Here is a 12,203-nt window from a genome sequence, read left to right as displayed (position 1 = left end):
ACTCCTTAGCATAAAGATGGATGTAGCAGCATGCACTGCAGGCTTGGTCGGAACCTAAAGTGACAGAACCAAAAAGTGCATGTGTGGATTTGGATCTCACTGAAGCTTATGCAATAAAGATGATGACCTGGACAGCTTTCTGGAGCTCCAGGACATTGTTCTCTATCCTCTCCTTTCTCATTCACATGCCTGCAGAGCACCATGTGCGCCCGCCTGCCTAGGCTAATATTACTGATACTGGGAGTAGGCAGGGCTTGATGTGGCTTAGGAGAGTGTGGGCGGGTACAGGGCGGGGAGACATGAGTGATGCAAAACCCCAACACCAGACTCTGGAGCAGTGGAGACTAGGTTACCTATCTGGCTGTATAGTGCCGGCTGTAAAGTTTGGTGGAGGGACGGTAATATTTTGGTGTTATCTTTCAGGGGTTGGCCTAGGAACCTTAGTTCTATTGAAGAGAAATTTTAACGGTTCAGAAGACCAAGACATCTATTAGATAATAGTCACTTTCAAATTTGTGGGAGCCATTTTGGGAAGGCTTCTTTACTGTTCCAATATGGCTGTTCTCAGAGCCCAAAGTGAGGTCTATAAAGGCATGGTTGGACTCTTCTGCCACATAAGAAGACACCACTATTATAGAGGACACAGGATGGGGAAGCCCGGGTAAAGATCTTATCATTAGTGCCGGGAGATCCATTTACACCTCTGATAGTAACCCTAAACACACAGAACTAGATCCCCAACTATCTCATATCATGTAGTGTAGTGTAGTCCAAATATTTTTTATTCTCTCCAACTTCCCCTTTCTATGTACTAAGAAGTGTCTGAGCACATACCTGTATGACCGTATTCCCGTATGACCACATATTATAACTTATCTGTTCACATCTCAAATAGGGGGGCTAAACCAGTCATAGGGTTTTATGACGTTTTACAACAACTAGACACCACTTCACTGCTCAAAGGAGCCATAAACCCAGAGAACTTTCCTGTGAACTGATATATGTTTTTGTTTTTTTTTTTAAAAAGGGATTCTACCATTAAAACATGTTTATTTCTAATGACCACGTCGGAATAAAAAGTCTCAAAAAGTGATCACAAAATTCTATGTATCCCAGAATAACAATACAAATTGTGAAAGTACTGTTACAGATGGAATTATAAAAAGAAATTACGCCATGAGGCTCAGAATACGGCGCAACAAAGACTATTTAACAATATTAAAATATAACAAATACGATATAGATACAGTATACAATTTGCTATTTTTTTTTTACTGTACAAAGAACGCTATAATAATAAAAAAAATTTAAGAAAATTGACTATAATTTTTCTTCAATTCCAGCTTCCCAGTACATTATATAGAATATTAAACGGTATTGGAATAACAATTTGTCCTTAGACCGCTCCACCTGCGAAAAAGAGAAAGTGCGAGCTCTCGGAATTGGGTCATTTCTCATATAAAGGCACAACAATAAAAAAAAATCTAGTTCTTTCATTTTTTTACCTCTCTCCACCTTCCAAAAGTCATAGTTTTTTTCATTTATTACAGAGCTTATGAGGACTTGTTTTTTGTGGAACACATTGCATTTAGTAATGGAACCATTTCATATTCTGCACAATGTACTGGGAAGCTGGAAAAAATAATTCTGATAATGCTGCATTTTGCCTTAGTTTTTACACCATTTACGTCAAAGCAAAAATGACGTTATCTATATTCTGTGGATCGGTACAATGATGGGGATTCCAACTTTGTATTGGTTTTGTTATTTCTGTGTATTGAGATAGGTAAGACATCAATGTGGAGATGTTTGACCATAACACATTGTACCAGATGTGAAGAAAACCAGTTACAGCCTATCAGCACAAACACCTTATACTAACTATAAAGCACGGTGGTGGATGGAGGAAAATTTGGGCACATTTTGCGGCTGCAGGACCTGAGCACCTGGCCGTCATTGAGATAACCATAGCCAAGGCATATGAAAGTAAGTAAAGTAAAGTGCACAGAGTTAATCTCAGGATTTCTCTCGATACATTGAGTCACTTACCTGCAGAACTCCTCAGACACTTTCCTTGTGCGGCAGATACAATGTATCCAGTTACTCCAAATACAAAGAAGTAACAAATAATCCAGTGATATAAGATGTGACTTTATATAGAGGGACTCAGTAATGTGACTTGATGCTGAGATAATCTCCTGCAGTTCTCCTATCTCTGTGGTCACATACAGTACAGATGGGTCTCCGTGATACAGCCATAGATTGTAGAGAAAGATCTATTAGATGTAACATGGCCCTGAATCCTGTGAAGACATCTGTGTGGGGCTGATAGAGCTTGTAAAGCTTTTTCATATGGTATACAAGGCTGGTTTACCTGTTTTGTGCATATGATACAGCACTGATATATTCATTGTTATTAGGTACTGACTTGCACCCCACCCCCCTCTATCCACAGATTGTAGCACCATAGAAGTGTCCAGATAGTCAGCACTGGGTCCGTCAGGGATCACATCAGACTGGATGACTATACTAGCCCGGCCCACAGACGCTCACATTACCCCGTAGTCCTATGAGAAGACACAAGTGACTACTTACTGACATCCCCATGAGCCGCACCATCCAAGTATAAAGAAGATCAGAAATCTGGAGGTACCGGCCGAAACATATACATAATAGGTGAGAGCAGCACAAGGGGGACATGTCCACTGCCCGGCATTAGTCTCTATATTGGCCCTGACTATAACCGACCAGTCTATGGATTACCAATAGAAGTGGAGAAATGGCCCCCGATTCTCCAAAATCTTACCCAATAGCAACAACGATCACACTTCATCGTATCTGTGATATGTTTTATTTATTAAGTTATAATAATGCAAAATAATGGAAATGATAATTTTATATAGAAAAGCAAATATCAAAACAGGAAGAAATGTACAAAGTCATTAAAAATAACAAAAATATATAAAAAAAATAAAAGTATTGTTTATAAAATAAATGACACAAAACAGGCTCATGTGATAAATGAATCTAAATAATATGTATAGGGAGTCTGTCAGCAGTACCCAGCATATCAATCATGTGCCGCACATTAGGGTCACCTAATTTGGGAATTGCTGCCTCCATTACCAAGATATGGTGATTTGCTGGTTCTGGTGACAGTAACCTATCTATCTGCAGGACTGGGGTGATATGCTGGATCTGGTGACAGTAACCTATCTATCTGCAGGACTGGGGTGATATGCTGGATCTGGTGACAGTAACCTATCTATCTGCAGGGCTGGAGTGATATGCTGTTCTTGATGACTCCACTTAAGCTCTTTCCACTTATGTAATAAGAATATATATTACACATCTGTATTACAAATATTTTCACCATCTTCTGGTTCTCTGTTCGGCTCCTCAGGATAATCACTTAATGCTCTTTCCACCCTGGCCGGGATAGATCTGAAGAAATAAGGTTTAATATTTTGTCCCATAAAGACATAAAGGATTGGATTGAGACAACTGTTAAGATAAGCCAGGATGGTAATAATAGTAAATACCGAATGGTATTCAATGTATCCTACATTAAATGGGAATGTTATTGGTAATATGTAATATGGAGACCAGCAGATGAAGAAACACAATATAACAGCGGTGATGATCCTGTAGGGTCTCTGAGATCTCTGGGGTCTCTTACTTCTTCTAAGTTTGAGAAAAATGATCACATAACTGGTCACGATGATGAGAAAAGGGATCACAAACATCATAAGTAATCTGAAAATCTGAACTAAGTAATTCCTGCTAGTAGTATAATTAAGCAGACTATACAATCTACACCACTCACTTATACGACCATGATATAATCTCTCTATAAAAAGTATTAAACAAATCAAGTGAAAACTGCAAACCCAGATGACCCCTACAGTGATCCTCACTAGTCTACGTGTCCTGTGAATTTGAGCCCAAAGTGGCCACATGACGGATACACAGCGGTCAATACTCATGGCTGTCAGGAGAAAAATACTGGCGCTCATATTTATAGTGAATAGTATAGCGGTGGATAAGCAGAGAGTATTGGATGGGAATTTAAAAACATCCGCCCACCGTGCGATCTGCAGAGGAATAGACGTACAGCATAAGAAGTCCGCTATGGCCAGGCTGAGGAACCACGCGGCGCTGATTGTCTTCTTCATCCTGAATCCGGCAATCCAGATGACTAATCCATTACCGATAATCCCAAGGACAAAAATAAGGCTGAATAAAGTGATAGATATCTTCTGGAACATGGATGTAATATCTTCCCAGCTGTTATCATCGTTACTTGTTTCATTGTCAGGTGACCTTGGAAGATAAGACAGGGTAGAGGTTAGGCTCGTGAAGAATTTATATCATCTAAATATCTATTTTGTACACCGGGGTATACAGGAAAGTGAGAAACAAAAAACAAAGTGTCTCCAGTGTCGGACTGAGTTTCCTTGGGCCCAATAGATAAATTGTTTCTGAGAACCCCCAGGACATAGACCCCAGGACCCTTCAGATGGGGGTGTCTCTGTCTGGTATATTACTGTGATAGAGCCCGGGACCACCGGAGGATCCTCTGCTACTCTGATAAGTCTGACAGTGGTAAAGTCACACTATAGTCCTAGGTAACCAATAACAAGAATCCCCAGGGCTGGTTGACCCCTCTCCCCAGATAGATATTCTGTTTGCTCTGCATCTCCATGGACAGATTTGTTTTTACCTCTTTGCTATTCCTTTGTAGAGGATCAGCCCTGTAAAGGTTGGCACTGTACAAGAACAAGGGTTATTGGAGCCAACTGTGGTGGTCGCCATCTTTGTGGTCATGTTCTGTCTATAGCAAGTACAGATATGTCCTCCCTGTCACCATGTTCTGAGATGGGTCATGAGATGAACAAATTTCATTGCCCATGGTGGACTACCTTCATATCCTGAGTGAGTACAGTTGCATATAGATGCACATTGTCTGCTGATACATTATATTGTATGGACTAATGCCTGCTGTATTGCCCTTTGGTTGATGCTGCTGTTCTCCGCTTGCTGTTCCTTCAGACTTTGTTAAAGACTTGTTGGTAGGAGGAAGTGTTTCACAGGCCATGCTAGTCAGTTCGTCTTCAAGGATCAGTGAGAGGCAGAGGTTTGCTGGGATAGGATCTGCACATGCCCACGGCCACAAGAAAAATGGCCGCTTACACAGTAAGTAAGCGGCTATTTTCTTATGGCCCGTGGGCATGCACAGTCGGCTCTGCCCTTGGCCCGAAGCCTAGAAGTTTGACCGCCCACGCCGGAAGAAGACGCATGAAGAGGACGTTGCTGACGAAGATGGAGGTGGCGCTGGAGAGTTTGATTGCAGCATTGGGGACGCCCCCAGTGCTGTTTGAGCGCTGGAGCCCGCCCCCAGTGCTGCGAGAGAACTCAGTTGCATACCGACAAAAACCGGTATTTATACCGAAAAGTGTCGTGGAGAAGACAACGAAAGGTAGGAGAAGAATAGGCTTTCTTAAGGCTATTCCTATGTGTCAATGAGAAAATGGTAGAATCCCCTTAAGGGGTTGTATGAGAATTATAGGAACCTCAGGGGCAGCTGGGGTGGGTGTAAAACAATAGTCATACTGACATATCACCCTATGACATATCACCTGTGCTCCTCATTCCTCCCCATGCTGGGACTCTCTAGGCCGGAAACAAAGTGGCTCCCATGACCTCTGCTGAGAGTGACCTCATCGTTCTCTATGTAGGACAGGTGACATCATTCAGATATGTCATTTATTCCTTACCAGCAGCCACTGAGGTCACTGATTGGTCTCGGTGGCCCAGCGAGTCCCAGCGTGTGACCAGCACATACAAGTGACCTGGGGGATAGCTAAGTAGGACTTTTGTCTTTGTTTTACCCCCACCCCAGTAATTCTGTAGATTGGAGTCAGGAGACCTCTATTATCCCCCAAATACAGGTCTTGAAAATTTATTTTCCTAACCAAACATCTCCTTTACATAAGAACAACATAAAATCCATTACTTAGGAAATGTTCACAATCCACCTGAAATTCAGTGCCAAATTCCTCCATGTAAACACAACCTAAGAACTCTGGGTAAGGAGTATGCAAATAAGACAAGAGACCACAATTTGGAAACATCTGTCTGCGGACGGAGCTTCTTCCTTCTGGAGGAGATTTCCTGGCTCGGACATTATTCCCAGATTATGTTCTTTGGTTTCTTTGTATATCAGGTATTGATGTATAGGGAGCTCCTTCCATAAGGACACCACATGGGACAGAATCTGTGGTGAAGGGTCTGATGTTGATATGAATAGAGACCAACCTGATTCTTACTACAATCAAACGGAAGAATCTGAACCTACTGGTAGTCGTAATCCAGAGTTGTATTCAGTGAGGTCCAGTCATACAGATCAGGATCCATTCTGACGTCTTATCTACAAAGGAAAGAAATAAAATACTAATAATTATATGATAATAAAGAAATAATAGATTACTATATAATGTAATCCCCATGGCAGTGCAGTAGGGGGCAGTGTAATAATGTAAGTACATCCATCCCAAAATTTACAAGTGAAATTCAGTGTATTATTCCAAGATGCGACGTTTCGGCTCCCGGACTGGACATTGTTGCAATAAATGAATATATCTACAACACGCTGTTTGTTCCTAAGGCAGGATAGCAGCCGGGGTACATATACTGGCTCTTGCGCTCCACGAGGGATCTAATGAGAGTAGATTGAGCGCACTATTGCTGTATCTACCTGCTATACGACTTTGCTACATATTTAGCACTGACCCAGCCACGGGGAATTCATTTCATTTAGTGGCAGTGGGACACTTGATTTTTGACTATTCAGTTTGGAGTGAGACGTTATTGTGGATACCAGTGACATTTTATTTAACATATGGTGGTAGTAGACCTCTGGAGTTGTTTCGGCTCCAGGACTGGAACCCTTTTCAGGCAAACAAGTAGTGACATAGTGAACAATGTAAAGAATATACAATAATCAATTCAAGTAATACAATGAACACAAAATTCATATATAAATACAAATATACAAGGGGCAAGATAAATTGTAACTACACACACAGCATGAGAACACAGTATTAAGATGCAGGAGTTAAATAATTCATGCAATAAAGTGTAAAAAGATGTATAAACACATAAAATCTGCTTCTCCGCTAGTTATTCTGTGGAATCTGAAGAGAGTCATAACAGGGAAAAAAATCAAAATGAAGAATTCAATGTTTTCTCTTATCTCCCCCAAAGAAAAGTAAGATATAAAGTGGTCAGACAGCGGCACATAACTCTTCACTCATTCCTTGTGTCTTATCCAGTTTACAACTGTGATTTTTCTGTCTGCCATTAACATGTATGTATATAATATAACTTCTATGTAACATTGGTGACATCACTTACAATGTAACAAATACTAGAATGTAACATTTCTAGCAAGAGTTTGAGTAATTTCTATGAACGTCAAGCTCCTAATGTCAGGATTTCTCACGGTACATTGAGTCACTTACCTTCAGAACTTCTCAGACACTTTCCTTGTGCGGCAGATACAATGTATCCAGTTACTCCAAATACAAAGAAGTAACAAATAATCCAATGATATAAGATGTGACTTTATATAGAGGGACTCAGTAATGTGACTTGATGCTGAGATAATCTTCTGCAGGTCTCCTATCTCTGTGGTCACATACAGAACAGATGGATCTCAGTGATATGTCCTTAGATTGTAAAGAAAGATCTATTAGATGTAACATGGCCCCGAATCATATGTGGAGCGGATAGAGCTTGTAAAGCTTCTTCATATGGTAGACAAGGCTGGTTTAGATTTTTTGGACTATTCAACATCCTTCCCCCTGCATCACTCCCCCATCCCCCACACACAGTTGACACAGGCTATGTAGTACAGTCTATAAGGGATGTGCAATGGCTTTCAAAAGTATTCACACCCCTTGAACTTTTTCACATTTTCTCACCTTACATCTCCAAACTTAAATGTATTTTATTGAGATTTTAAGTGATAACCAACACAAAGTATCAGATAATTGTGATGTGGAAGGAAAATGATACAAGGTTTTAAAAAATGTAATCAAATAAAAATCTGAAAAGTGTGATATGCAAAAATATTCAGCCCCTGGTACTCTGATAATCCAGTGCACACAACTGCCTTCAGAGGTCACTTAATGAGTGAGTAGAGTCCGGCTGTGTGTGATGTAGTCTCAATATAAATCCACCTGTGCTGTGAAGGCCTCAGCGGTTTGTTAGAGAAAACTACTGAACAAACAGCATCATAAAGACCAAGGAACGCACCAGACAGCACAGAGATAGAGTTGTGGAGAAGTTTAAAGGTTAGGTTATAAAAACATAGCCCAAGTTTTGAGCATCCCAAGGAGTCCTGTTCAATCCATCATCCAAAAAATGGATCTGAAAACCTACCAAGACATGGCCATCCACCTAAACTGACAGAGCAAAGAGAGCACTGGTCAGAGAAGGAGCCAAGAGGCCCATGGTCACTTTGGAGGAGCTGCAGAAATCCTCAGCTATAGAGACAATCTGTCCACAGGACAACTAGAAGTCGCTGCGCACTCCACAAATCTGGCCTTTATAGAAGAATGGTAAGAAGAAAACCAATGTTGTAAGAAAGACATAAGAAGTGCTGTTTGCAGTTTATCACAAGCCATGTAGGGGACACAGCAACATGTGGAAGAAGGTGCTCTGGTCAGAGGAGACCAAAGGGGAACTCTTGGCCAAAATGTCTATGTGTGGCGGAAAAGTAACCCTGCCCATCCCCCTGAACACACCATCCCCACTGTGACACATAGGGGGCAGCATCATGCTGGGGCAGGCTCTTCTTCAGCAAGGACAGGGAAGCTGCTCAGAGGTGATGGGAAGATGGATGGAGCAAAATACAGGGCAATCCTGGAAGAAAACCTGTTGAAGGTTGCAAAAGACTTGAGACTGGGAAGGAGATTTCAGCAAGACAATGACCCTAAACCTCCAGCCCGAGCTCCAGTGGACGGTTTAGATCAAAGACTATTCATTTGCTAAAATGGCCAAGGAAAGTACAGACCTAAATGCTGACACTCTTAGCTTGGTGGCACAACCTTTGGAAAGAATAACAAATCAATGGTTTCCTATAACCATCAACAAGCTTCTTACATGCCTCATCTAGAATTTTGGACACCAATTTTAAGATCTCTCTACAATTGTTCAATGAGATTTAGATTAGGACTCATTGCTGGCCAGGTCAGAACTCTCCAACGCTTTGTTTCCATTCATTTCTGGGGGCTTTTTAACCACTTCTGGACCGCCCATAGACTATATACGTCCGGGAAGTGGTTGCCTAGTTCTGACAGGACATACCTGTACGTCCAGTCAGAACACAGCAGCTGCACGCAGATCATGCAGCTGCTTTCAATAGGAGCCGGCTGTAACTTCAGCCGGAGCTCCTAGAGAGAAGACAGGGCAGATTTATTACCTCCCCTGCCTTCTCGATCGCTGTGTATACAGAGCTCAATGAGCGCTGTATACACAGCTATGGACACTGCCATAAATCAGCTGACCCGGCGGACACGTGTTTCCCCGGGAGCAGAGTCTTGCAAAAGCTGCTGGGTCCTACAGGACCCCAGATCAGCTCTGTATACTGTGTATACAGCGTGCAGGAGGCTGGATTCCTCCTGTATCTGAGGTTAAATGTAACAGCCCCAGTTATAGGAGAAATCAGCCTCAAGTACAAAAAAATAAGTGATCAGATGTCCCCAAAGGTCTCTTATCACCTTATAGAGACACAATCTGGAAAAAAAAAAATAAAAAAATAATAAAAAAGTTTTTAAAAAATGTAAATAAAATAATAAAAAAATAAAAAAAGAATACGCTAATAAAACGCTGTTATTAAAGGTTATAGCCCCACCCCTGACGACACCGTACAAAATAAAAATTACCGTAACGGAGAGGAAAAACTATATTATAAAGTTTTTCAGTGACACTTTGTGTTATTAAATTAAAAAAAAAAAAAATTGAAAACCAGACACAATTTCCCTCCTATTTTGTTTATATTTTCCCGGATATAAAAAAAAATTAAAACACATTCAAAAATAAAGATAACATAAAAATAAAGGCTTATGTGTCCCCGAAAAAAGACGCAGACAAATTTTACAGACCTCAAAACCGCACATACAAAATAAACCTAAAATATGTCTGGTCCTGGACCACAAATTGGCCCGGTACTGAAGTGGTTAAAGTATGTTTGGGGTCATTGTCCTGCTTGAAGACCCATGACCTAGGACGCAAACCTAGACACTGGGCCATACATTACCAAATCCTTTGGTAATCTTCAGATTTCAGGATGTCTTGCACACAGTCCATGCACCCAGCGAAACCTCTCTGAACCTCCACTATACATGTCTGTTTGTACTATGTTCTTTTCTTTGTAGGCCTTATTCCATTTTCTGGAGTGATGTGCATTTTGGCAAACGTCAGCAGTGGGGTCCTCCTGGGTCTCCTGACAATTAGTTGGCGCTGACACTGATTCCCCCTGAGCCTGCAGGACAGTTTGGGGACCTCGATTGGGGCTGCTTATCCACTATCAGAGTATCCTGGGTTGCAACCTCTCATCAGTATTTCTCTTCTGTCCACAATCAAGGAGATTAGCTACAGGCCATGGCTTGTAAACATCTTATGTTGTGCACCATGAACAAAGGAATATCAATATCGCTAGAGATGGACTTGTGACCTTGAGATTGAGGGTTTTCTATCATTTTGATTCTCAAGTTATTAGACAGTTCTCTTCTCCTCTTTTTGTTCACCGTGCTTAATGTGGCACACACAGACACACAATGCAAAGATTGAGTCAATGTATCTAATTTTTATCTGATGTCAGGTGTGATTTTTATATTGCTCACACCTGTTACTTGCCACAGGTAAGTTTGAACTAGCATCACATGCTTCAAACAAAGTTATTTACTGACAATTTTGAAAAAGTACCAACAATTTTGTCAGGCCCATTATGAAATTATTATTAATTTGCTTTATTTTCCCTGTTTTTTGTGTTGTTCCAATACAAGTGGCAATAAACATGTGTAAAACAAAACAAATGTCATTGTTATAATTTTTTTTTAGCAGAAATACTTTATTTTCTGGAAAAATTCCGGGGGTGCCAATACTTTTTTTTTTTTTTTAACATAGATTGTGAGCCCCATATAGGGATGACAATGTATATTTTTTTTTCCCTATCAGTATGTCTTTGTAGACTGGGAGGAAATCCACAGAAGCACGGAGAGAACATACAAACTCCTTGCAGATGTTGTTCCTGGTGGGATTTGAATCCAGGACTCCAGCGCTGCAAGGCTGCAGTGCTAACCACTGAGCCACTGTGTTGCCCCTGGGTGCCCATACTTATGGCCATGACTGTAAAAGTTGTGGCTCTATCACTATAAGCATTAAGAAAAGACTAGAAGGTGTTTTATGACTATTCCCAGGCCCATATATAGATTTCCCATGTGTACTTTTGATGCTATCTCTATACCCTCTTGTAACAGTGATTTTCCAAGTCCCTCAGATCTGGAAAATGTGAAATATGTATTCCCAGTGCCTCGTGCACTCGCAAGAATGAACCTATAGTTCAGTATTTCCCAAACTAAAAATTTGCATTAACAATGGGGTCATCTTCTACTAAACCTTGTTATAATCATTCATATTCATGTATCGTATCAAATTTCTCTGTGTTCTGCTGAATCCAGTGGGAGTAAGAAGCCTTTCTTCTTACTGTTTATTCCCCCACAAGTCAATCCCCCCAATCACCTTTGAACTCACTGTAACAAAAATGATAAACAAAAAGACATTAGAGACTCGATAAGCGAGTGACCTCTAATTGACATTGTCAGTGCCAAAACAAGGAAATTTTTTCTTTTTTCTTCCACCAACATTGTTACATGACAGTCTGGACTACGTCTCCGTCTGATTATTACACCGAGCATATACACGTAGGCAAACCTGGGACAGGGGCACCTTGTTCATTCCTCTAAGTGTCCCTGTAAATCTTCCTACAATCGGGAACAGTCCTGACTTATTGGGACATGGTTTATTACAAAAGAACACAACATGCAAGAGATTTCATTGTCAACATTCTATGTTACCCATACGAAGGGGGTAATTAGACAAGTTCTTGCGCTACGCCCTTCCTCCTGGGTACTATA

General features: G+C 40.9%; 1 protein-coding gene across 1 annotated transcript; it reads right to left on the bottom strand.

The window, feature by feature from the left end:
- Window positions 1-3,344: 3,344 nt before the first annotated feature.
- On the bottom strand, window positions 3,345-6,417 carry LOC142209206 (chemerin-like receptor 1). Its single transcript, XM_075278136.1, has 2 exons — window positions 6,359-6,417; window positions 3,345-4,323 (listed from the first exon to the last, which is right to left on the bottom strand). Exons 1-2 carry the CDS (start codon window positions 6,415-6,417, stop codon window positions 3,345-3,347), a joined length of 1,038 nt encoding a protein of 345 aa, XP_075134237.1.
- Window positions 6,418-12,203: the final 5,786 nt, after the last annotated feature.

Source organism: Leptodactylus fuscus, chromosome 6, assembly GCF_031893055.1.
Source record: "Leptodactylus fuscus isolate aLepFus1 chromosome 6, aLepFus1.hap2, whole genome shotgun sequence".
NCBI classification, from domain to species: domain Eukaryota; kingdom Metazoa; phylum Chordata; class Amphibia; order Anura; family Leptodactylidae; genus Leptodactylus; species Leptodactylus fuscus.
The sequence above is the reverse complement of the archived record's forward strand: the minus strand, read 5'-3'. Positions and strand labels throughout refer to the sequence as shown.